General features: G+C 35.8%; 1 protein-coding gene across 2 annotated transcripts in view; it reads left to right on the forward strand.

Annotated features, from left to right (window-relative positions):
* The window catches only part of PSAT1 (phospholipid sterol acyl transferase 1), a 285872-nt gene that overhangs the window by 78989 nt on the left and 180011 nt on the right, over positions 1-26872 (forward strand). For both annotated transcript variants that reach the window (XR_016358477.1, XM_089808807.1), the window contains exon 3: positions 11724-11868. Coding sequence is in view for 1 of the 2 variants with exons in the window: in XM_089808807.1 (XP_089664933.1) it covers positions 11724-11868 (145 nt within the window). In the remaining variant the exon portion in view is untranslated. The remainder of the gene's footprint in view (positions 1-11723; positions 11869-26872) is intronic.

Consider the following 26872-nt stretch of genomic DNA (forward strand, 5'->3'; position numbering starts at 1 on the left):
TACCAGATTTGGAAATGATGGTCTTATAATATTTTTTTCCTGTAAAGACAACTCTTGCTTCTCTAAGCACGAAATATTAATTTAAATACAATTTCAAAGAATTGAAATCTTCCTCCACGAATGTAGAGTGCAATAATATTTCCAAGTGTGATAGCTCAAACAATAGCCAAATGAAAGATTGGTCTCACAGGAAGTTTTACACAGACTTGGGGTTGTCTAAATTCAGCTTCATAAATTCAATAATATTCAGGCTCAAATAATATCATAATATAAAGATATTATTATTCGAGGTGGATTTCTCATGAAATGTGGACTGGTATATAAATTTCACAGCCTGGGAGGGAACCTGGCTTTCATACCATGTTGATTTTCATGGATTGCTTGCAGATGTAGTAGCACTGCCTTCTTGGTATGTGTGTTCCAAATGGCAGCAACCTCTAATTTATAATGAGCAAAGGCTATGAAGAGACATGTCCCTTCTATTCGATAATTAGATATTAATATAGTAACAAATAATAATATGTCATATAATATATTATTTAATTAATATGTAGATATATATTATATCTCACACACAACACAAGCACATATATATATCTGCACTTTAGTCTCATAGTTTATCCAACTGAAGCTACCAAACATCAACACTTTGGAGTCTAAAAACCTTGTTTTTCTCCCAACAATTGGGCTGTTTGGCTGCGTATTCAACAGTGGTGATTTTGGTTGCAAAAACACGTTTTTCTTTCTTCCAAACAGCCTGTTTAGGGCTTTTTTGCTAAAAAATGACCCATATTTGACCATTTTTCTTCCTCAAAACCATATGTTTTGCTTCTAAGGTGAGTTCTTGGGCATTATATTTCATTTACAGCTTGTTTATCCAAGTTGTTTTTAATGCCCTAGGTGCCGTTTTTGGTTGCACTTACAAATTGCATTTGATTTGGTCAATATGGTTGCTATTTTCGTGCATTTTAATACAACTTCTCCACACTTGGTAAACAATGCATCTTGACTTTGCAATGCATTTATTTTGAGAGAAGTGAGTCAAGATTCAAAATTTCTACATTTCGTTGCTTCAATCTTTACTAAATCTGAAAATCTTCTTGGATTTATTTCAGATTTTGCATAGAGATTTAAAGAGATTACTTCCTTTGCTTTTAATGGAAAAGAGGTAAGATTTATTGTGATTTTCATAGGGCTAAGTTGTATATGTGTTCGTTCTTTTTGTTGTTGCAAATTTCTTCATTTCATTTTCAGATTTGCATTTATTTTGATGCATAATATGTGCTCCTATCTTCTGCCTCATTTCTCCAATTGCATTTGCAAGTGCTTCATCTTGCTTGCATATGCAATCGAGATTAGAAACCTTGTTCTTGAGTGAAATTACCAAGGAAAGCAATCTCAGTTTGCAACATGTTTTTGCATCCAAAAATCCCACTTTCATTCTTACACACACTTCACCCGCACTTGTTATATCGCTGCTACATGACTTAAAACTCATGATGGTGGTTGCTTGCACGCTTGCTTATGATGAAAACATTACAATTCATTGTAAGTTAATGTTATGCCGCCCATTTTCGATGCATTCTTCACACATAAAGCTTGCTGCCTACTCATCTTATTACCCCCCAAAAACCCGTTTTTGGGTTTTTCCATTATATAAGAACACGTTTTGAGCTCAAATGCACGTGTCCAGTAGCTGTCCCAAAAATTTCCAGCCATCCTCCATATGCAATGCTCCTAGAAAATCTCATTTCTGGTTTTTCCCTCATTTGAAGAGTTGATTTTGACTAAAATCCTTCTCCCTTTGTTACTTAAACGCCTTCCACTTATATCCTATACCCATATTCTTCCAGATTTGCAAAGTTCGAGCTTGAAAGACCAGGTTATGGCTTTTTTTGGTGACTAAAGAATGACAACATACAAAAAAAAGATGGAATGATTGTAGGCATAGAATGCTTTCAAGATGGAGATGGAAAGAAACAAATGTGCTTTTTAAGAAACAACCACCATTATACTACAAAACATTGAAGGATGCAAGTTCTTGTTCTAGATCTAGATGCTTCCACCAAACTTGAGCACATCAATTGTAAAGCATCCTTGTAGCAGCATGAAGACCAACAATGGATGATGTAATAGGGGACATGTCTTGTCAGACACTTTGAATATTTTCATCATGTATTTGTAATTTGTAATTGACATGTTACGTGTAATGGAAAAACAAGATGTAATCACATGTGATAGTATCACGTGCAAAACTGTAACATGTAACCATGTTGCAAGAGCTTTAAGCCTTGTAGCCTTGAATAAGTCAAAGTTAGTTAGTTAGAGAATAAGTCAAGGTGTTTAAGGGTTTTCCCCTTCTTTCTCCACTTTTCTGTCCACTCTTTTTCTATATAAAGGAGGGAGATCATTGTAAATAAGCATTTGTTGACAAGGCAAGAAAATTCTGCCAATTTGTAAAAGAACTCTTAAGACTTTGAGCTTAGGTGTAAATATGAATTGCTCTCAATAAAAGAAGCAGGTTGTTTTGAGATTTTGTGCCAATCCAACCTGTTATGTGATGACATTTTCTTAAATTGATTGTGCGTTTTGACTACTTTTTTCAAGAGGGGTTTGAATTCAATTGTCCAGACTTTGAGCTGCCTATTATATTCAGAGTCAATTTGAACTTTTGAGTACTTTGTGTTGCGAGAGAACAAATTGTTCAAGATAGTAGTGGCTGCAATTACTTAGAGCTTCAGTTGTAGGAATTTTTTTATTAAATTTGAGAGTATCTAGTAATAGACTTTGTGCCTTACTGGTTATTCTACTTGAATCCTCATTCGAGGCAAGCAGAGGAGACTTTGGGTTTTCGTTTTTGCTCCACAAAATACAAAAAGTAAACTGCTGTGCCTGGTATTGTTCTTATGTCAATTTCAAGGTCACTGGTATTAGCAATAATGTACTTTTTGTTAAGTTGGAAAATTGTAGTCATATGCAAATCATTCCTGGAAAAAGAGGAATTGATTAAGAGAACCACCTTTTTTGTAATTTGAGTTATGTTTCTATCGAAGCCACCTACGGTAAGAAGGGAGCTTCCCCTATTGCTGAGGGGAGAGAGAAATCTCATGAGACATTCGTAACAAGCTATTTTCCTCCTCTTGAATTAAACAATTAAATATAAATAAAACACACATCTATTCATATTCGCATGAATGAAAGACAATTATAATAACTACTTGACATATTCACATGAATGAAAGACAATTATAATAACTACTTGACATATTCACTTGAAAGAGTTTAACGAATTAACTGAATTTTGGTTAAGCAAAATAAATAACTTAGTTAATTGCTTGCAAAATTAACATCTATCTAAACATAACTTAGCTGAAATTCAAAATACATAAAGGTAAAATACTTGAGGAAATAAGATAACATGAATGCAGATCCTTTTGTATTGGGCAAGTCTTGGCTTCTGGTAGAGAGGAGAAGCATTGTTAGGGGCTTAACCTCCCAATTGTGGACCCTTAAGTATCCCCACACAAACTCAACCGAGAAAGACCCTCCCTACCTAGGATTAAGCATGGGACACCCTTGTCCTACCATTAAGCATCTTGGTGTTAGAGTGTCCGCTATGCAGCCAGCCAGGCTATGGAGCCCTTCCCATCAACCCATCTATCCCATTGCTAGCAACCTGACCTCTAGTGATCACAGCAGCAAACATGCCACTAAACCTACACTGGCTAGGGATTTACATGGACAGTAGGTACCTGATCACCCATCGCTCAATTTGACAACAAGAATAGTACCATTTGATCACCATGAGTTGATTTGTCCATTAGGTAGCTTATGTTCATTAGTTTAATTATTATTGATTTCTTTCTCTTCTCATGCAGGGATAACCCACTGTTCATGTGTTATTAGCCCACACTCGTCATCTCGACCTTTCTGGTCATCCTTAATGAATCTCAGTGTGGCTGTCTATTTCAATGAATATTCTCATTTTATCACATCCAATTACTTTCAACCCAGCCTGGGCTTATAATCATACAATATACATGGAGCTCATGGTATTTCCCTATGGTTTGGTTAACTCTCCGTGAGTGCTTTCTCTTATCTCAAGGGCATATAGATGATGCGTAGAGTTGAAATCTTTTCAATTTATTTAAAGTTCTGGAAGAGTAATCATAAAAGTACACAACAAATAATTCAATCCCTTCTTGCATACATTTTATCATTCAAGTTGTTTAGTTTGGACCTAGTCCATCAAGCTCCATCTTAATTTATCATCTTTCCTTCAGATTATCGAACTAGAATTCAAAGCCTTTAAATGTAACAAGTTGGAAAGAGAAATGCATAAAGGAGTGCATGACCTGGTTAGAAAAACAAGGGTTATATCACCCTCACTACATACGAAAACTAGAATGCTTGGTATGACCCTTTGTAGATTCTAGCAATCACTAGTATGAATATATCGCAGGTTGCTGAACAATGGCTTCTTTGTATGCAATCACAATTATGCATCATGAGGTTGTAGGTACACTGTAGAAGAGAGATAAAGGGCGGTATTGAAAGCGATCTTAATATGAAGCACGACAACTATAAAAAGAAAGCTGTAAATGGCAATGTAATTACTTATGGAAATAGCGAGTGTAAACACTATTATGGAAATGGAAGAATTTGAATGCAACTTGCAGCTAATAATTACTGGTATTATCAATGCAATGTGCAGATAGCAATAGAAATCACAAAGCATTGATGAATGAAATCGCCAATGTATAGCATGGTTGCTAATATGAAATGCAATTGCCTATCTTGTCTTCTTATTTCAAGCATGCTTAGTTATGAGCAAGATGAGGGAAGGTGAGAACAAAAGGAGTTACGCCCAAGAGCCATCAAAAGGTCGATAAAACATATGGCAACACAATAGTAATAAAGGCCTGATGAAAAGTATACAAATTATGGCCCTTGGAAATTATAAAGGCTGATGACGTGAATTAATAATTTTAAAACATTGCCAAAGGTGGACGTATTAATTGCTCTCAATGTATTAATATAAGGACATCATTTTGTATCTACCCATACCAGTATATGCATGTACACATATACATACATATACGCAAAATTCTAATTATATGTACCTTGTGTATATGTCATATTTTAAGTTAGCATATATGTTCATATACGTCATTATTGAATTACGCATATGTATGTTTATATATGTATATACATGTACGTGGACATGTAGGTATCATGGCCTCCTTGTATTAAGACATGTCTCTTATAACAGGAAGGTCTGAGGTTATCCCAATAAATATAAAGCTAATCATTTGTTCTAGATCAATTATTTTATTAACTTATTAAATGCGTAGACCAATTTAGTTAATGGCGATCACTTGGTATACCCTTGCTTGCCTAGTCCAGTTTTCCCTTGACCAAGGTGGTTTAGGTTCCATACCTATTAGGTCAATGGTAGGAGGTTCCCACATGCCCTTTACTTTTATGGCAATGCTTCCCCCCGTCATTGCGTTTCTGCAAAAGAAGTTAATCAAGGTAATAACAAATATCCAAGTTGTTAAATCAAAATTAGATAATCATATTAGCTAAACCACTTGCCATTCATATAACATCATAACGAAAACCATTATTTCAATTTCTCATTAAACATAACAATTAATCAACTCTTCAAATCACATGAAACCATAACGAACAACTAACACTTCATTTTCACGTGTAGTCAAAATAAATAACAATTTAACCAACCAACTCATTTTCATTTGAAGTCCCAACAACATTTTAATTAATAAAATTTTTGGGATGTAACAAGATTGCCTAAAGTCACCATTTTGTAAGTTTTAGTCTTTGGTGACTTACAATTTTTTTAGCCAACTCCATCAAAGTTCATTTTTATCGAGCCCGACTTCTTGCAATCTTAATTCGATCTTTGACTTCCTTATCCCAACAACATTGCTTCTACAATTTTTTTTAATTCTTGAGCATTCTTCTTGAATCTTCATATCCTCCCTAGAAAAGGCCACTTTTTGTTTACAATGGCTAATAGCAACATTCAAAACTTCCTCTATAGCCCTATTTATCTTGTGTTTAATTCTTTCCAAGGATTCCTCTTTTGCTTGAAAAATGCATCTGCTTCGAGCTCTTTCCATAACTCCCAAATAACTAAAGAAGGACAAATAAGCCAAATTTTGGAAAAGGAAGGTCTATTATGTTTATGAGGCCAACTCATAAAAAGCTCCTTTAGACTATTCATAACAGGCCCAACAAAATTTAGTTTTGCTCTAGCCATATCCCGACATTCCTAGGCAAAGGGGGATTGCAGAAGGAAATGGTCAACATCCTCAGAAGCAACATTACGCAAGACACACATTGTAGGCCCTACAAAACCAAACTTCTTCCTTCTTTCACCTGTCAAGATTCTACCTCTATCTGCTAACCAAGCAAAGGATCTTGTCTTTGGAAGACATTCCTTGCTCCAACATAAACTTGTTGGTCATTTTGAGAACTCATCCTCAAGATCCAACATATGATAGCCTGTTTTCACGGGATAGTTCTCATTTTTTGCTGCACACCAGATGATGCTCTCCTCCTTATCAGTTCTTAAGAATTCCCTACTTTGCATCAAAGCTTTCATCAACCCCATTTGTCGGTCTTTTAATTCCAACTGAGAAATATCTTTCTGTCTCCATTGCACACCGAATTCTGTTTGTGTTCTTTCCATAAAATCTGAAACCTTGTCCCTCCATTTATTCACACAAAGTTCCACTACGTCCCTTAAGCCTTCATTATTCATCAGTGCTGGATGCCCATTCCATGATCCCTTCCAAAAGGACACCTTACTACCATCACCAACCTGCCATGACAAATGATTGGTAATGACCTTCCTGCATTTAAAAACAATGTTCCATATTACAAAGCCTTTGGGAGGATTCAGGATACTCAAAATTCTATTATCTACATTAGAATCTAAATACTTAGCCTTAAATATTCGAACCCGCAACTTACTAGGATTAGTATAAATACACCACACCAATTTTGCACCTAAGGCCAAATTCATTTTCTGCCACTTTTTTAGACCGGCACCACCTCAAATCTTAGATTAAGCTCCATTCCCAGAAGGTCTCCTCTTTCTTTGTTCAATGCAGTTCAAGGTTGTCAAGGGGACCTTAAGGCAGCTCACTGAATAAATTAGAATTGTGGATATGACTGATTGCAACATTCAGATTCAGCCTGCAGAGGTTCACCATGTACTCTTCCGTCCATCTATCCTCTCGACACATTTATCAGTCAAATCCTTCCATAATCCTGGCTTACTTGGCCCTTTAAACAATGGGACATCCAAATATTTTCGAGGTGATTTCCCTGTCCCCATGCCAAGAATATCACAAATTTGTCTCCACTCTTCCCTGCTCGTGTTAAATAAGTAAATCTCAGATTTATTCCAGTTTATACATTACCTTGAGGTTTCCCCATATCCGTCCACAATAGATTTGATTATTCTTGCTTCCTTTGCTGACGCCTCTCCCATTAAGTAAGTGTCATCCACAAATTTTAAATGTGATAAATAGTCAATTCCATCAGCTGCTTCAATCCCTTGTCATTGACCTGAGGCTCTCTTGCTAGTTATGAGTCTGCCCAACACTTCAGCTAAAATGATATAAATAAGAAAGGTGAAGTAAGGTCCCCTTGGCGAATGCCCATTGTAGTCTCAAAGAAACCTTGAGGACTGTCATTGACCTAAACAAATATCCTGGGGGTCCTCCAAATGCAACTTTTAATCCACTTGATCCAACTGTTACAAAAACCAAACCTCTCCAACACCTTAAGTAGAAAGTCTCTGTTTACATTATCATATGCTTTTCTAACATCGAGTTTAATCATCATTTTTTTTCCATTTTTGCGGACCTCACCAATTGTACAACTTCATGGGCTATAATTATCCCTTCAAAAATAGGCTTATTAGGGGCAAAGCCACTTCATTCCAGAGAGATGACTGATTAGAGAATAGGCTTCAATCTATTGGATATAACATTAGCAGTAACCTTATATGATGTGTTGCAAAGAACAATAGGTTTTAAATCATCAAAGGAGGTCCTGTCAGATATCTTTGGAATTAAGGCAATAAAGGTCTTGTTGAAATACTTCAGAACAAAACCACCCCTTTTGGATTCCTCCACAACTTCCCATAAATCTCTCCCAAACTCTCACATGTTTTTTTGAAAAAACAAAGCTGGGAAGCCATCAGGCCCTGGAGCCTTATCCTCTCCTAAATTAAAAAGAGCTCTTTTTACTTCCATATGAGAAACGAGTTTAGTTAGAGAATTATTTTGTGCCTCCGTGATGCATTAGGGTATAATATCCAATAGTCCAGCATCCAGGTCTTCTCGATTACATTCCCCAACAAAAATACTAGTAAAATAACTCACAACTTCCTTATTTATAGCATCACTATCTTGCAGGATATTACAATTGTTGCCCTTGATGAAATTTTTTGTTACATGACCTCTTTACCTTGACTGCTTTATGAAAGAACTTTGTATTCCGATCACCCTCCTGTAACCAAGTCTCACTTGATTTTTGCCTCCAAAAAACTCCTTCCCTAGAACGAATCTCCGCATGACATTTTGTTAAAATGATTTTTTGCTCAAAGTCCTGCTCACTCATCCCATCAACTGACTCTAGAATTCAAATATGCTAGCTCAGTCTCCAGATTAAGCTTATCCAAAAAATATTTCTGAAAACCTCTCTATTCCACACTTTCAATTGATCTTTTAAGAATTGCATTTTTTTGATAAAAGTAAAGGCTTTATTACTTTCCTAGCAGGGGCTGTATTCCACCAGTGAGCTATCTCAACTCTAAGAAGTGATCATCTCTAAACCACATTGCCTCGAACTTGAAGGGTGACCTTTCAGGTGTAGCATCCTCCTGGACTTTGAAACATACTGGAAAGTGATCTGAACCTATGATGGGTACGATCTCAACACTATAAACCCAATCCTTTGTATCCCATTTCCCAGCCAATAAAAACCTATCTAACTTCTCTTCAATATTGAGAAAACCACTCCTATTAGTCCAGGTAAAGTCATCATTCCTCAACTCCAGATCCACTAAACCATTCTTTAACACGAAATCACTAAAGTCCGGTTAGCTCTGTCCAGCCCAACATAGCCCAAGAGAAAAAGGTTGTCTTTCCTACTCTCCAGAATATCCGAGATCTCCTGCCACAATATTCTTTTCTTTGTTCAGCATTCGGACCATAGATATTGATAACAAATAAAGTTGGAACAAACCTCAAGCAATTGCTACTTTCCAGATTGCCTAATCAGATTTACCTCCAAAGTATTCTCATCCCACATTACCCCCAAACCTCCAAAGGCGCCGTCAGCTCCCACATAACATTTTCCATGTTAAACAATGCTTTTTAAAAGAATCTATGTCTTCTACTTCTATTTTAGTTTCTTGAAGAATTACCATCTAGGGTCACACCTGATCAAGACATCTCTTGATCAAGCAAAGCTTATCAGGGGCATTGCAGCCTCTGACATTCCACAGTAGTTACCTCATTGTTGCCGAGAAAAGGCTACCTTTTCCCAATCTCAACAATTTTGACTAGTCTGCTGCATTACCATCTTGTTCCAACTTCATCTTTATTGCTTTGGGACCTCTCTTTTTTCTCTTCCCTTTCTTAAGCTTGCTTACATTTGAAGGAGTCTGGGTTATCTCCCTCAGTTCTAATATCCCTGGAACATCCAACAAACCAAGATCCACTTTATCATCTGTTTCATTATAAGTATCATAAGAGTTATCCCCACTATCCTGAGCTTCCTCCAAGGCATTTTCCAGGTTCCTTATAGGAGAGATCTTAATATCTAAAAAAATTGGCATGTTCTCTTCGAAGACTACTCTGTTTGGTGCTGGAACATTACAGGCCTCTCCAATCTGAGTTCACTGACATATTATTTCACTCTCCAAATCTGTTCCTTAATTTCATCGATCACCCACATAGTTAACCAGCTGTTCGGCTTCTGGAATTGAGTCCAAGACAAATCCTCTTGACAAGACCACATTTTGTGGAGACGTTTCCCTGGGCTGCACCTCCACCATTCCAAGATCACTCATCTAAGCATTATCATCTCCACCATGATCAACATTAGGGGCACCAGCATTATGTCTCCCATCACTAGCAGGTCCTACCATTGCTTCATATGCTTCATTTTGCGTTGAGAAAGGAGTCTCTTTGACACATTGAACGAAACTACTCATCACATCCTGGTTCAATCGTCCATCCTATTAAGAGCAAAGATTTGATCCATCAAATCCTTTCTATCTCTCAGCACCCCCCAAGGTGTTTCAGTCTTATTCTCATAACTCAGAAGCATCCTTTCTTCCCATTCCAACAAATTCTACAGACTTGCACTCTCCTTCCTGTTTGTAATTGTGAACCATGTAATCTTAGCATTTAATCTATCCTCTTCTAGACCCTTGTGTTTGAGCCCTATTTCTATTCCTTTACCCTCAGCCTTCATAGTCTTTTGAATTTTCTTCTCCCTTTTGAACCACAAGGGGTCGTGTCCACTCTCCTTTTCTGAGCTTAAAACAACATAGTTTGGCAGCTCATAACAATCTTGCCACTAAACCTTGATTCCAGGGCACAGAAAAATCTTCAGGATCCACAGCTTCCTCAACTTTGATCAAGGTTCCCAGAGCCTCACCAATCAGTTTAAGAGTTTCCTCAGCCCAATATTCCTGTGTTAGTTTTGCAAATGAAACCAAATAGGAATTACCTCCACTTCTTCCTTTTTTGGGTCAAAGTTTGGCTTCCAGTCTTTCACATATAACCCTCTTCCATCAAGCATGTAAGGGCCATTTTGAAGGGTCCAGTCCTTATCTTCTTTGGTGTCAAATATCACCAGAAGAAACCCATTCACTAATGTTTTCAAGGAGTAAAACCCACTTAAGTTATCCTTGCACCATTTATTTATTTCACTCAAAGAGGGCCAAGGACCCAACCATTTCATGATTAGAGCTTTTGCTTTGAGAAAAGCCATAGATTCTAGCCATTGCCTATTACTTACCTGTGTTGAGGCAGTCCTTGTATGGATGATCTTTTCATTCCCACTAGCCGGCTGATCTGCCACTTGATCAACCTGTTGCGTTTTTGGCCTTCAGAACTTCTGCTCAATCTGCTGAAACTTGACACACTTTTGGCCACGAAGAAACCCTGGCATTGGTCTTCTGCAATTATTCTCTCATTGCCTTCCATTCCCACCTCTGTAATCATTGAGCCTCCCTGTCTGAGGCCATTTTCCATCCCTGCTGTTGTGGGTCTAGAAACCACAAGATTGAATCTTGTTTCTCCATCCATAGTGGTGTCTGCTACTGAATCAATCACTGTAAATCAGCCTTGGGTGCTTTCGAAAACCCTCCCTGCCTGTTTCTGCCAATTGACATCGTTATAGCTAATGCACTCAAAAGATATATTTTCATATAGAATTTAATTTCAAACAACTCATTAGCTACAAGTTGAACCATATGGGATATGAATTTCTAATGCTCATATTAAATTTTATCTCTACTTTTAAAATAAGATGTGAATGATTTTATTGCATTTTTGTTGAGGAGTTATCTGGTTTTTGCTCTTTTGTTTGGAACACAGTATCATATTTATCAAATACATATTGTATTTTATTATTCTTTGAGTTGTAATTATGTGATAATGGTGCAGGTCCACTGTCTTCAGTTTGGAGAGAATGGGTTAAGTGGTGTGTTGAATTTGGAATTGATGCAAATGCTATTTTGGCTGTTCCATATGATTGGAGGCTATCAGCTTCAATGCTTGAAGAACGAGATTTGTATTTTCACAAACTGAAGTATGTAATCTTTATCATTTATACTTAAAATTATTGTGTTTGTGAACAAATCCTAGAAATGGGTTAAATCATGTTGATGCATTCACATCACCCCTCTCCCTCCCCTTCTCTTTCTCTCATACACACATATACAAACATGTGCTCATGCATTAATACACAAGTAGAACACAGATAAATGTAATTTCCTTGATTGTATTCTCATTCCCCATAATACTTTCACTAGGGATTGTACTTTAAGTAAACCTCTCTTTAAATAAGCAAGCAAAGTTTTGGTGTGTTCAATTAATTGAGACTAAGTGCAGCTTTCTTTAACCTTTTTTCTCTTTATGATGTGGATATATGAGAGACATTTAGAAAGTTACTGTCAAAAGATGCTTTGTTTCCTGGTGGTTAACAACGAAGTAAGGAAGTATTGCAAAGTTATCACAACAGTTGGAAAGTCAATGCAGTCTATATAGATGTAGACATTTTTGGGTAACGTGTTATTGTGCTTATTTACAGCTGTTAATGACTAAAATTACATATTATAATGATGTGTCAATCACTTATGCTTACTAAATTATTAATCTTTTGATCACGTTTAGCCTTGTAAAGATCCAACATATCCATTTGTTACTATTATTTTCTGAATACTTATCTTGATAACTGTTGACAGAGTTTTTAAAATTAAAAGACAAGACCTATATTGTATGGAGACAAGACACATTGCATATTAGCATAATGAAAGCATTCATGTTTTCTACATCTAGTGTATTGTGCTATGTGTATAAGATTATTTGTATGCGACATATATAGATTCACTTATATTTTCTGTAGGTATGTTGTAGATCTTGTTGCTCAATTACTTATCCTCATTTGTATTACTATCATTTTATGCATTGTCAGCTGTACGTAGTATGTACTCATAGACTTGCAATCACAAGTGATGAAAAACATAGTCATATTAAGAAATTACAAACTAACGAGCCGTGATATTAAAGAGTCACTAACAAGATTCAACCAACTCACGAAACATGAGATTTGTCCTACAGATGTCAACAATTTTATCTAGCAAGAAAGTAAAACTGTAAAACATATCTAACCTATATCTCTAGATCTATGATTCTTCTCTCACACTCTTCTTCCTAAAGGTTATTCTGACTAGAAGAGGGAGCCCATCACTAGAAGTAAGGTGGAGGCAAGTATAGAGGCAACACATGGAATAGCTTTTGCAAAGAAAGAGAACATTAGATAATTATTTGTGTTCCTAACTTGATGAGAGAATTGTCTATCCAGTCTAAAGAAAATAAGAGTAAAATTAGTATAAAAGATATATGGCTCCAACTTTTTTAAATATTTAATATAACTATTTGATAAGCTACTAGAGAAGAACAGACTTGGGAAGATAATTGTTTGAGGTTGAGTATGCATGAGTGGATATCCAGTGGAGAGAGCTGACTCCTTCAGTGAGGCACAAGAAAGAGTTTTGATGATCTTAGCATTACCCTGATGGTCTGAGCTCTCACCTATGTTGTACATATAGAGACACAAATTGGTGTGATGTAGAAAAACAACATGCATCAATGCCATACATTTTTCCAAATATGGACATGCCTTATGGAACAACACCATTGTATGGTGCGCCACCCTATTGGTGCTCTCTAGATCAATGTAATGTCACAGTTTAACTAATTATGTGTAATTGAACTTAAGTTTAATATACTTAAATTAAATTATGTTAACTCATGCTATATAGATAACAATTGTGGGTAAATTAGTAATAAGCTATATATGTGAAATGAGAAGACCATGCTATCTTGGTTATTATTCCTGTTTATGAGAATTCTGAAATACAATAGGTTGCTTAGACACCAAACTCAACGGTTTCCCTCAAGGTTTTTATAGATCCAAGCTCTTAAGCTTTTCTTGGACATGTCCGCAAGGCACTTGGGGTCATCAATCTTTATCCTGTCTTGGGACTGACTGATTCACTGGATTTACACACGCATCTCCCTTATAGCATTTATGCTCTTCTTCTCAGTCTTGGAAATAATAACTAGACTTGAGCATGTATGTTTAAAATAGTGCTATAATATTTCTTAAATTTATTATTTAAATAGGAAAATTGTTCAACAGTTTCATAGATGCATAAATCCCTGACTTATGATTTGAAAGTTTTCCTTACTTGCCTGATGCTATTGGTGGTATAGGGATCTAACTGTATTTAATATACAGTTGCAGACAATGCGTAATTAGTTTCCCTTTCTTATAGTTGTGTGGAATGTTTTGTAGATATCCTGTGGTGAATTCTCAGATGTTATTCCGCTGTTCTTACCAAAATTCCTCCATTATATTCTATATTTCCCCACTGACTAAGTATGAAGTTATCTTTTGTATCTTCCAAACCAAGAGGTGGCAACTTTTGGAGTTGAAAAGTCATTTCCTTTCATTATATTTGGTTCTTTCTTTAATTATATTATATTATAATTGGTTACTATTCATTTTTTAATATGCTAATTTTATTATTATTATTCAATCCTATTTTCAAATAGGGGACGTCACAGCCCTACTCTCCCCAAAATTGCTTGTCTTGAAGCAATATGATTTTTAATATAGGTCTTTTGTGAGTAATTACACATTCATACTTGAGTTTGACTATTCTAGATTAGTTTAATATAGAATCACATCCATTTGTAAGTATGAAATATATGAATATATGAAGATGCAAAGCATAATGAAGAATACACTTTAATGCATGAAGCATACACTTTATACGCACCTTGTTAGATTTCTTCTGATTGAAATAAATGTTTCTTTCGATACATAACATTTATAATTTGTTTCTTTACTTCAATATTTTCTCAAGTACACATGTATGTATTTCTAGATTCCTTTTTATCTACTAGAATGATTCCTTGATTTGTCCTTTTACCCTAGAGAATGGCAGAATCATGCTTTGATACCATTTGTAATGTCCCGATGTAAGTTTAACTAATTATGTGTAATTGAACTTATGTTTAATATACTTAAATCAAATTATATTAACATAACTCATGCTATAAAGATAGCTACTGTAGTTAAAATAGTAATAAGCTATATATGTGAAATGAGAAGACCATGCTATTGTGCTTATTATTCCCGTTTATGAGAATGCTGAAATGCAATTGGTTGCTTAGACACCAAACTCAATGGTTTCCCTCAAGATTTATATAGATCCAAGCCCTTAAGCCTTTCTTGGACATGTCTGCAAAAGGCACTTGGGTTCGTTGATCTTTATCCTATCTTGGGACTGACCAATTGGCTGAATTTACACAGGCCTCTCCCTTGTTGCCTCTTCTTCTAAATGTTAGAAATAATAACTAGACTGGAGCATGTATGTTTAAAATAGTGCTCTGATATTTCTTAAGTTTATTATTTAAATAGGCAAACTGTTCATACCAGTCACGTAGATGCATAGATCCCTTATGATCTATTTTCCTTACTTGCCCGATGCTATTGGTTATATAGGGATCTAACTGTATTTAATATATAGTTTCAAACAATGTGTAATTAATTTCCCTTTCTTTATTTCTTCCACAATTCCAGTATTGTGTGGAATGTTCTGTAGATATTCTGTGGTGATTTCTCAGATTTGATTCTGTTGTTCTTACCAAAATTCCTCTATTATATTCTATATTCCCCCATTGACTGAGTATGAACTTCTTTTATATCTTCCAAACCAAGAGGTGGCAGCTTTTGGAATAGAAAGTCATTTCGTTTCATTATATTTGGTTTTTTCATTAAGAATAATATAATATAATTGGTTACTATTCATTTATTTTTATATTTATTATTATTATTATTCAATCCTATTTCAAATAGGGGACGTTACAATCAATGCATTGTCAACGATCTTTAGGTACAAGGTAGGCACAATAACAGCTGTAGTGCTGGTTGGAACCATTCATGTTTGTAACCAACTCTTTTATTTGCATGTGTGTGTACACCTGCATACACTCAAATTAGTTAGGATGCTTTTCCAAGTTTGTGATCACAAGGACCCTGATTCTTGGTCATCTAGACCTTCATATGCAGATTTATTTTCCTTGTTCATATTGAATAGAAGAGAGTTGTTTTCCTACATTGTTTACATGAATGTGTAGTAGGCTTTGTGATTTTATTCTACTACATGTTCATTATAATATAGTACAAAGTTTTGGAAAACTTGGACTCCACAATATCTCAGCCCACTCAAATTTTTTAAAAATCTCAGAATTTGCCAAAAACTTGGCAATTTGACACTTTTATTGTACATTTGAAAATATACAATTTCTTAGAACTAGAAGCATAAGCTAAAATTAGATTGTCACATAGTATCATAAAATCATATGATTTAATCATTTAAACAACATAAACACCGTAAACTTTAAACTTGTAGTTGTAATCTTAGCATCATTACAAATCATTGTCCAATTGATTGGCATAACTTAGACCTTGCTAGACAAGTTGAATACAAACAAGTGAGCTCCTTTGTCAAAAGCCTCGTTTATTACAATAGGCATAGAAGAAGCGCTTGGAAAGAAGTGTATCATGCTATAAAAGAAGCAGACTTATACCTGCAATATTGTTCTATCCATCAATGATGGATTTATTCTATTCATGTGTACCACTAGAGAAGCTCATTGTCTCCACATTCACGATCTAGTCTAGTTCATTTTGTGCAATTAAACATACTCTATGTCAAAGATGCAACTTGGGATGCCTACATATACATCTTGCAGGAAAATCAATGAGTTGTTGATGCTCCAAATATTTTTGAACCCTAGGCGAATTTTGGATGAATTGGACCCGAATTCGGTAGTGGTTCGAACCAATACATGGTTCAAAGGGCAAAGTGACGAACCTTGGTAACTAAACACACACACCCCAAATTTGTAGAACATATACTAATTTGAGATATCCACCATATATTAATCAAAGTTTTGAGTTAAATACATAACAATTAAAACCTAGTAGATTATCATAGAATCATATACCAAAAAACAAGTATGACATTTGAATAAAAATAAGTTCAATACATATAGAAATCAAACTATATGAAGCTACAACTTCTGAATGCATATTAAATTCAAGCAATAGTATTAGTGAAAACTAGAAGTAGAAATCATTAATTGTGTCTACGACTAAAGCTCAAAAGAGATCGTTGCTGCTGAGTGGGTTAGGCTGAAGTAGTTGCAGGCGCAACATCCTTAAAAAGTGCATGAATAGGTGTCTCAGTCTCAACAAAAGACTCAGATGGATGACCAAGCCCATGTTCCTCCTCACGTGCTGCCACTTTTACATCCTAGTCATCTGCCTCCATCTCAAACTCAACTAGCTGCTCATCAGTCAGTAAAGAATCCACATGCGCATCTACATCATCACCTTCAAGAGGGGCAATCCAATATGCTGAACATGGATCAATCTCATCAAATTCAAGTGCTTCATTTCAAGCTTGCCCTTGCACATTCTTTCATGCAACCAAAGGTTGTATCACGCATAAACCAAGTTATTCTAGTGCTTCTAAATAAACCTATTGCACTTCTTTATGTGTATGTTCTGAAAAGTAATTCAATTTCTCTCGCAACCAGAAGCACTACAGAGCTATGATAATATTTAGAGGACAAGCTTTTGAAGATTATGTGTTTTGGTACCATAAAAAAAGTTCTTTATGATGTGGTGAAGATTCTAATAAATTTAATGAGCAAAATAAATGGTATAATAAAACTAAACACGTTCTTTTTTACCTGATTTCACTGTGTATCTCCTACATTTGCAATCAGAGAAGAAAACAATGGTTCCTCTTACATTTTATAGCTTTGTAACTCATGAAGTACGAGGTCTTTGTTTAGTGGTGAAAAATGGATAGATGTTAATGATGTAAACTATGTTAGGTGAATTCACTAACAAACCATTTCCACACATCAAACATTGAACACAAGAGAAAGAGGGGCCTCCAAACATAACTCTTATTATAACCCAAGTTAGATTAGCATAATCCAAATGGATGAAGGGATGCTAATGCTAAACCCAAATTATATCAAAGAAGTATGCAAGCAAGTCCTCTTTCACACAATGCTAATTGATTTAAGATATGTAATGTGAATGTGAGTTGAACCAATTGATTTAATGACAAGTGTAAGATAGGTGTAGGTGCTAAATAACGCAATAAGCCAAATTAAAATATAGAAATAGGTCTATGTGAAAAGGTGAAATAAATGATGAAGGACTTACCTTGAGATGTGTGACAAAAGATGTCTTTTTGCTCTGAAAATCACGGTTCCGAAACAATAATAGAATTTCCGATTGCAAATTTCTGATCATGACAGAAAACCCGGAAAACCCAATTTTTCGCAGACCCCACGAACAAGTTGACTTGGTGGGAAAGTGTCCGGACACTTTACAAGAAGATGGACATGTTCCCAAGGCATTGTAACAAATCGTCCAACTTCTCCAGAAAAGTCTCAACGAGTAGTTTTGGATCTATAACCAGAATGTGGATATTCTCCTCCTGCACAGAAGAAAAATTGGTTTTGTTTGTTGGAGGAGGGCTTCCCTTGGTTAAGGCTTGGATCAAGGAATCGACCTTGAAATGAATTGTAATGTAAAGCATGAAAGGAAGCAAGACAAATGTAAATATTCACCTTGCTTGATGAAAGGATTTTGCAATGCATGTGTGTTGTCAATGTTGAATGTGCAATGAAGGATGTAGGAACTCTCCACAAGTACAATGGATCTACCAAAACCACATCATGGAGCCATTGATGTAAATGTGCATCAATGAAGAAGATGATGAATGCCACAATGTAGATCTCCTCCCTTGATGACGAACAAAATGCTAAATCTTGAAGAAGAAATGTTTACAAATGATCCTTGAATCTTCAATGCTTTGAATGCTTGATGGATGCTTGAAATGCCTTAGGAAATTTTGCAATGAACCCTGCTGGCTCACTTCGAATCTTTGTTGAAGAAATCTTCCTTTTTTAATGAAGTTTTACAATTTTTTTGAGTTTTTGCAATATATGATTTTTGTTTTTTTTCAAATGTAAATGATATATTGAAATGAATACCGAATTAACAATTGATAACAATGCCAGTATGAAGCTAATGATTTGCGATTATAAACTTGCAATTTATTACAATCTGTTATCATGTAAATGCAATTAAAATTTAGAAACCTGATTATGATTGATGTCCAAATTAGTTGCAACAGACTTAGTGAAATTCAACGCCCATCCAATGAGCAGCAGGTCTAGATAATAACGTTGCCTGACAGATTGCAACGTCACCTCAAAACAGGTCCAAACATAGGCTGTGTACATGCAAATGCTACTTCCTAATGACCACAACCTCTGCAAGGAAATTGGCCCCCAAGTTGTATGTGCATTTACAGGCTGTAAATGCTAAATTTGCAACAGGAAAAGACGGCCTTCAAGCAACAGTAATTACAGTAGAAGGCAAGCAAAACCACATCCAAATAGGGTATGAGTCACAACTCCAGTCATTCTCCAAAAATGGCTAGCAATGGCCTTCCCAAACAACTACAAACTCACAGGAAAAGACGGCCTTCAAGCAACAGTAATTACAGTAGAAGGCAAGCAAAACCACATCCAAACAGGGTATGAGTCACAACTCCAGTCATTCTCCAAAAACGGCTAGCAATGGCCTTCCCAAACAACTACAAACTCACACCAAAATGAAGGAAATGATTGGCATCCAAACCCTGTTCAAATTGCAGCAAGATAATGGATAATTTTGGTATACAACAAAACCAAAATTCCAATCAATATAATCAGAATTTATCTCAGTATTTTTGAACACAATTCACCATTGTCTTTCAATGATTTAAAGTGCAGATCAGAAGAGGAACCAATCCTCACAAATCCTTGAAGAAACCTTCAGCCAAAATTCACAAGTAATAAAAGTCAATAGACAAGAATGAATCCCTTTCTTTCATGAAGTCTCTTTTATAATACAAAGTGCAACTTGTCTTCTTTAATACACTTTTTATTAAAGATACTTCTTCAATACACCTTTTACTTAGAAGCTTTCATTTAACAATTTTGAATAAATAACTCCGAAGCTAAAAGCTTCATGAAGACACTTTTTGGTGCAGGAGCACCCTCATAAAACTATGTGTTTCTATACACTTGAAGGACTTCTTGAAGGTCCTATGAACTATTAGAATAGTTTAGGAATGAAGATTAATTTATTTGGACCCAATTGTAAGACCTAGTTCCAAGATTGACACATTATAAGCCCTTGGTCAACTATTGTTCAAAGGTGTCAAATAACCTTAGATCTTAGCATATTTCCTTATTTCCGTGTTTTTGACATTTTTGGATCCACGTTGGATCATTTAGTTAAATCTTGACCATGATTTGGTAAAAAATTTGCAAAAGTTGCTAATTATTTCAAAATTGCTAAAAAGTTGTCAAGCAACTTTTTAGCAAGAAGTTGCAAAATTTGTATTTTCACTCCCCAACTGCCAAATTTGGTTTTAAAGGTTGTTGTGACCATTGGGGATGCCTACATAGCCATTTTAGGTGGGTGGTAGGATTATTATGTTGTAACTTTTGCTTTGAATCAATAAAATATAACTATTTTCCTGTAAATCTGATGCTGTAACTGGTTGTACGGACTTGTACGGACACATCAGACTGATTGGGCCACATTTTTGGATTCCTTGATGAACTAGCTTTCCAATGCATTTGATTTGAAATTCTGAATCGATTTCTAACTCTAGATATCTGAGCTCCTTTAAATACTGTCACAAATTCTTGCCTAGACCTAGGGTTTCAGACTAAATTGGTTATAACTTGGGATTTCACCTTGGGAATCTGATAATCTTTGGTCAAATCCAAGTATTGACCTTGTACATTAAGATGAATTTGGTCTTAAGTGCTAACTTGTAAGAGGCAGGAAGGAAACTGATGCCCTAGGCATGCAAGACCTATGCGCATATCTACACCATGTAGCAACAACTCCCATAACTCGCTACAGAGAAGTCATCAGGACTTGAAATCTCGTTTCTAGGCTTCATTTGTGTGCCCCTTCATGTTCCAACTGCTAAGTTGGGGTCTTGTTAAGGAGAAATTGCACTTCCTTTGAAAATGGAGGTTTAATAAGGCTAATTGCCTAGGAGAAAAGGTGTATAATACTTGATCGATCAATACCTTCAAGTCTTGGTGCTCTAGTATGTTTTGTGAACCCCAAAAGGTATCCAAATCCATGACTCATTTCAGTGGTTGTGTGGAGTTTGTTCATTTTAGGCTTCTTTTGCAATATTAAAGGGCTGCAAGCGTAGGATTGGAATTGTGAAGTGACCTTTGGAAGAAAGTTGCACAGTATGGGTTTATCCATCACCACATCTTGTTTAGGACCTAAATAGACCAGGTGTTCATCCTAGAGTCACCCCTGGTCCTAGTTTGCGTTTTAGGAGATTTGTGTCAAAAGTTGTCACTGTGCATATTAAGCAACTAGTGATTAGGTGTCTTGGAAACTTGGGTTGTCCTAGTGATTAGGATTGCCTAGTTTGGGTTGGGTTGTGAGAACCTTGAACCACCCATTTAACACTTGTGATGAGTGTTTGAGCACTTTGGCTTGAAATAGACACCTTTTTTATTCAATACTTTAGTGGAGAGGATCTTGAGGACTTATTTCAGTCTTTGAAGACTTTTATGGTTGGCTCCGTTGCATCACTTTTCACTTAAAAGACTTCTTCAATACACCATCAAATTATAACACTAAAATGATAGTCATTTATTAAGATAGTCTTAATTAACAACTTATAATGTAAAGCTCCATCAATTGATCCAATCCAATACTGATGATACCAAACATAGGTGCCTCCACTACACTGCTAAAAGTAGTAATTGCCCACAGTTACTAAAAATAGAAAGTGAATTAACAGAGACCCTCAAAACTATCTGTCAACTCATGAGGGTCGCAATGATGAACTGAACTCTCCTAGCTATAGGAACCTGCTAAAATTGGGGACATTACAAATTTGCTTGCTTGAGTGCTAGTATTGGTGCCTTCTAATTGCTCTAATGGATGATAGATGTCCTTGGATGTGAAAATGAAGTGCCTAGGCTTCCTTTTACACTAGTTTTCAGGCACGAAAATGAAGCAAGCTGACAGGGTCACCCGATTTTCGAATTTGCAATCCCGAGAGAAAACTAGTCCTAGGACCTAAAGTCCCAAGGGAAAAGGTCGACCTATTCAGGGTCTCGGGAACTACGAGATGAAAATGCAAGTAGGAGAGAATAGGAGAAAGAGCCGATTGAGCACAAGTTGATCCATGGTCTATAAGGTCACCAGAGGGTGGGAGCTAAAAGGTCTTGAATAATGGGTACTTCCATTTTAAGATGGTACAGTCTCGAAGGTCCAAATCAACAACCAATCCTTGAATACTTGTGTCCAGGCCAACTTGAACCTCGACATTTTCTCTAAAAGTGTTGAAGAAATAGGACTTGGGGTTCAAGTAGTAGACAACTGCATGAATATGGTAGTGTAGTTGTCACCTATGATCGATTATGTTCCATATGGGTTTATATTTGGTCTCATTTGACTTATACAAGTGCTGAATGGCTTCTTTGCCCTTATCCATTGCCTCATATAGACACCCCATACAGTTTTTATCCCCATCCACCATTCGTAGAAGCCTCACCAATATTTCTGACACCTAGAGAGAAAATTATACAATAATCAGCAAATTGCAATATTTGAAAATTATACAATAAATCATCAATCAAATTTGAAAACTTGCATTGATGATCTCCATTAGCTTCCCGAATCTAACATCAAACACAACTTTCACAACCTTCTCTGCTTCAGCCTTCTCGGCATAAGAATTCTCCAATCATTTCTCACTCACAAATGCACCCACCTCAAGTTTGGCAATGTGGCTAATATGCTCTTCAAGGTGAGAAAATTGGTAGCAAAGCATGTGGCCCTCAATTGCACAAGATTCTTACCATCAATGTGCTCTCTTATAAGACTTAGGATATTCCTTTCATCTTCAACCACCATCTCCACCCAACCCAATTTGTCTTGGTCTTCAAGGAGCAAGTCATGATGATGGGCAACACAAGGGCTCCAAAATAATGTGGGATGCCTATCAATCAAAAGTCTATTGACTGTAACAAATGCAGTTGCATTATCAGTCACAATTTGGATGACATTACTGACTCCCTCTTCCACCACCACCTCATCCAACATGTTGCACAAGTCTCCGCATTTTTCACTTGATCAGAGACATCAATTGAGTTTAGAAATACCAATTGTCCTCTTGAATCAACTAGAAAGGTTGATGAGCGTCTTATTCCTGCCACCTCTGCACCCATTAGATATAATAGTGCAGGCTCTTTGTTACCAAGTTCTTTGCTCTTCCACAAGTTGATGAATGCTTTGGACCTCATGCTATAACAACAGTCCACTCATCTCATAACGAGTTGGGGGCTTGAACCCCTTACTAGACACAAAAATCACTGTGACTAATTGATTTCAATATGGACTACATAAAGCATTGAAGGGAACATCGTTATAGTACAAAAATCTTGCAACTGACACCCTTGTTTTCACATGAATCTTTTTGTTTCATACAATGCCTAGCAATTCGGGTTGAGCACTAGGAGTGTGAGGTGGAACCCAAAAGTCTACTATATACCTGCCCACATTTCTCGATCTTCGTATCTGTGGCCCAATGGAAGAAGCCCCTACACCTATTTGTGACCCTTTAGAACTAAAAACCCCCTGTTGGGCTGCCATGGCCTATGATGTCCTCTTTTTTACTGCCTTCTTTTGTGACTGTGCTTCAAGGCTTGCCAAAGCCTCTCTTGTAGCCTCTCCCAAACATTTATCACAATATAATATCATTGCATGAAATCTTTGCAAGATTATGTTTCAACTGGCTTATGCCTGAAGTAATCTGCTTAACGCAGTGGATACAAGTGACATCCCCTTAATTTGGTCTTGGGATTCCATGTTTCCATAAAGGGTCCCTCTTTCTGCCACCAACCATTTTCTACATTGGAAGCCTGCAAGTCCAAGGATAAAGATTCAAATATTAGATAACTTATAACTTCTAGGTGGACTTTTAACTAAAACTTTGAATTCTACATGTTTAAGTACAGTTAATGCGGTAACAATATTAGTGATAACAATAAACATACTGTGAATTTAATTAATATTGAACATATTATAAATCTTAAAATAAATTCATAATGAACATACTGTAAATTTAATTTATAATAAACGTACTGTAAATTTAATTTCAATATTCATAGTGTAACTGTATATACTATTTTACACTTGTAGTATGTTACTAGTAAACTTTAACGATATTACAGTTTACTGGTAACATACTGTAACCGTAATTACTAGCAGTAACATAATATTAAAATTAAAATTATAAATTTATGTTAAATATTCAATATACTATATTGTGGTAACAATATACTGCCAGCGATGAAGTACAGTTCCATGCTACTGGCGATGAAATTGAATTTACAGTGTATTTGTTGCTTGTTATTTGTGATGAAATTAAATTATTTAGAAAACCCTTATATGAAAAAATCTGCAAATAGCAAATAAATGTTTGTATTGTAAACTGTAACATTAACCTGCCAATGTCGTTGATCCCAGGCTCCAGCAAATGGAAATGTCATTGATCTGAGAATGTCGCGTCTTAAAAAAATGTTGTTGATCGCAGAGGGAATATTGCATGACTTGCGTCTTCAGAAAATGTGTTGCAGTTGCATCTTTAGAAAATGTTGTTGCTTAATCAAAAAATGTCCTTGCATCTGTCCTTTTTTACTTAAAACCTAAATTGTCAAGTTCACTTTTTACCTAATTTTTGGGTGTTGACTGAGCCACTGGTTTTTTGCAAAAGACCACCTTCGTTTGTGGCAATAATTTCAGTAAAACACGCTGCATGATATTCATTAAATCACTGCCAATATAAACAGTGATAATGTCATCCGACACAGAATTGCACAAAATATCGTGAGTTATAAAAAAATACTGGTAATAGTTTCAACTATGATATAATAGATTATCAACTAGTTTATTTGTTGTCCTCTACACTTTCTGTTCTCTATAGTGTGGATTTTTCTAACAGAGGTAATTGTTACCATTCCGCACCAATTCAAAAAATTGGCACCAAGGCATAGAATCTTGTATTCGTTCACTAATATCTTTAGAAAGTTCGTTTAAGCTTGTCAAGATATGTGCACAACTTGAGAAATGAGTACAACTTGTTTTTGAATCATTCTATCCAAGCAACCATTCTACATAGGTAAGATGGTTGTGATTTCCAGATAACAGCTTTTGATGCCTATTTAGATGTTCAACAACTCACAAGGACATGTTTGAAGAATAGCACAATATTTGTTTTGACGGATGCTATCACCTCAAAATGCAACTTGGTCCTTTTGACCTTAAGTTCCTATTTCTATATGCACATTGACAAACCATTTCAACATCAAAGGCCTGTCAAGGTTTAATTCAGTGTTGACATACCATTTTTCCAAGGTAAGATTGAGACTGAAACATGGGCTACTTGGATCCAACAATTTGAGCCTTGAGACATAATGTTGTGTTAAGCATCTCATAATATTGAGAAGATAACCTTCTCATGCTAAATATGTTTGCATGAGTTACACATTGATGGGCCATTGAGCATAAGAAATAATTTGAGCCTATTGAACTTAGGAAAAGTTTGTAAACTATGTCTCTGAAGAATTCTCTCCTTTTAAAAACTACAAGGATGAATACATAAATTTGAAGCATTTATGCCAAAGGATAGAATTCAATGGATTGCCCTATGTATTCAATGGATAACTTGCCCAATAAACCCCCAAACATCACTGATATATGCTTTCGAAATGATGATCAATCTTGCATAATATGGGCGTGTGCTAGCTAACGGAAGAAGGATATCGAATCTGGAAACAACTGCTCACAGAACTCTTTCAATCTGCAATTAAATATCTTCAAACTGACCCGAATGATCAGATAAGACCCTTGTAAATTTATAAACCTCTCAAAGGCTGATTTAGAACAATGACAAGTGTTAAATCCTCAGACTTTATTTATTAGTGAAGAAAACCTTATTTCTTCTGATCTTATATGCTTATTATAATGTGTGTGTGTGTGTGTGTATATATATATATACATCTCTTTGTAACATAAATTGAAGATAGGAAATGTGTCTGTGTCAGAATGCTGCTGGTATTTAGTTTGAAGGCAGACTGCTTAATATATCTACAGAAATCTGTGAGAGATGAAGTGGACCAAACTCCGACTGGTCAAGGCTGAAGATAGTACACTGCAATACCAATGCCGAAGATTATATCTGAATGTAATTTTATCAACACCTGATCGAATGTATCTGTAGGCGGACAGAACTCGAAGACAGATAATATGATGTTATATATTTTCTGCACCCTCCAAACTGCATATTAATATGATGTATGAAGTGGTGAATCATGTCCATGAAGAAACACGACTCCACGATATGTTTAGTCATGTTCCTTTGTGGTTATGATTCCACGTAATGACTTTATTAAACACCGCCAATAATAATAATCCATTCGAATAATATATTGAAAGATCATAGTGATATATGACACTAATATATCTATATTTTATCTGACTGAACTAACACATAAACACTCCGTCTTAGTTTAGAAGGATAAACACATGTATTGATATTACACTATTGGTAACATTTAATAATGGCACAAGGAAGAAGGGAAGGAAGGGAAGGGGGTTTTATAGTCCACGACACTATGCCATAGTTTTTGGGTTTATGTATGGTGACAGTGATATGGGACTACCTTGTACTCTTTTTCTAGAGGCGCTTGGCTCTACAAACAAGCCATACATACCCTACACCCCAGTGGGATTTGACCTTGTGACCTCTCTTTCAAGAGTACAAATTCTCCACCACTAGGCCAACTCAGGATATCTTTGATCAAAAAATATCCACCATTTGATATCA

Source organism: Cupressus sempervirens, chromosome 11, assembly GCF_028749045.1.
Source record: "Cupressus sempervirens isolate cs-2001-9-10 chromosome 11, ASM2874904v1, whole genome shotgun sequence".
NCBI lineage: Eukaryota > Viridiplantae > Streptophyta > Pinopsida > Cupressales > Cupressaceae > Cupressus > Cupressus sempervirens.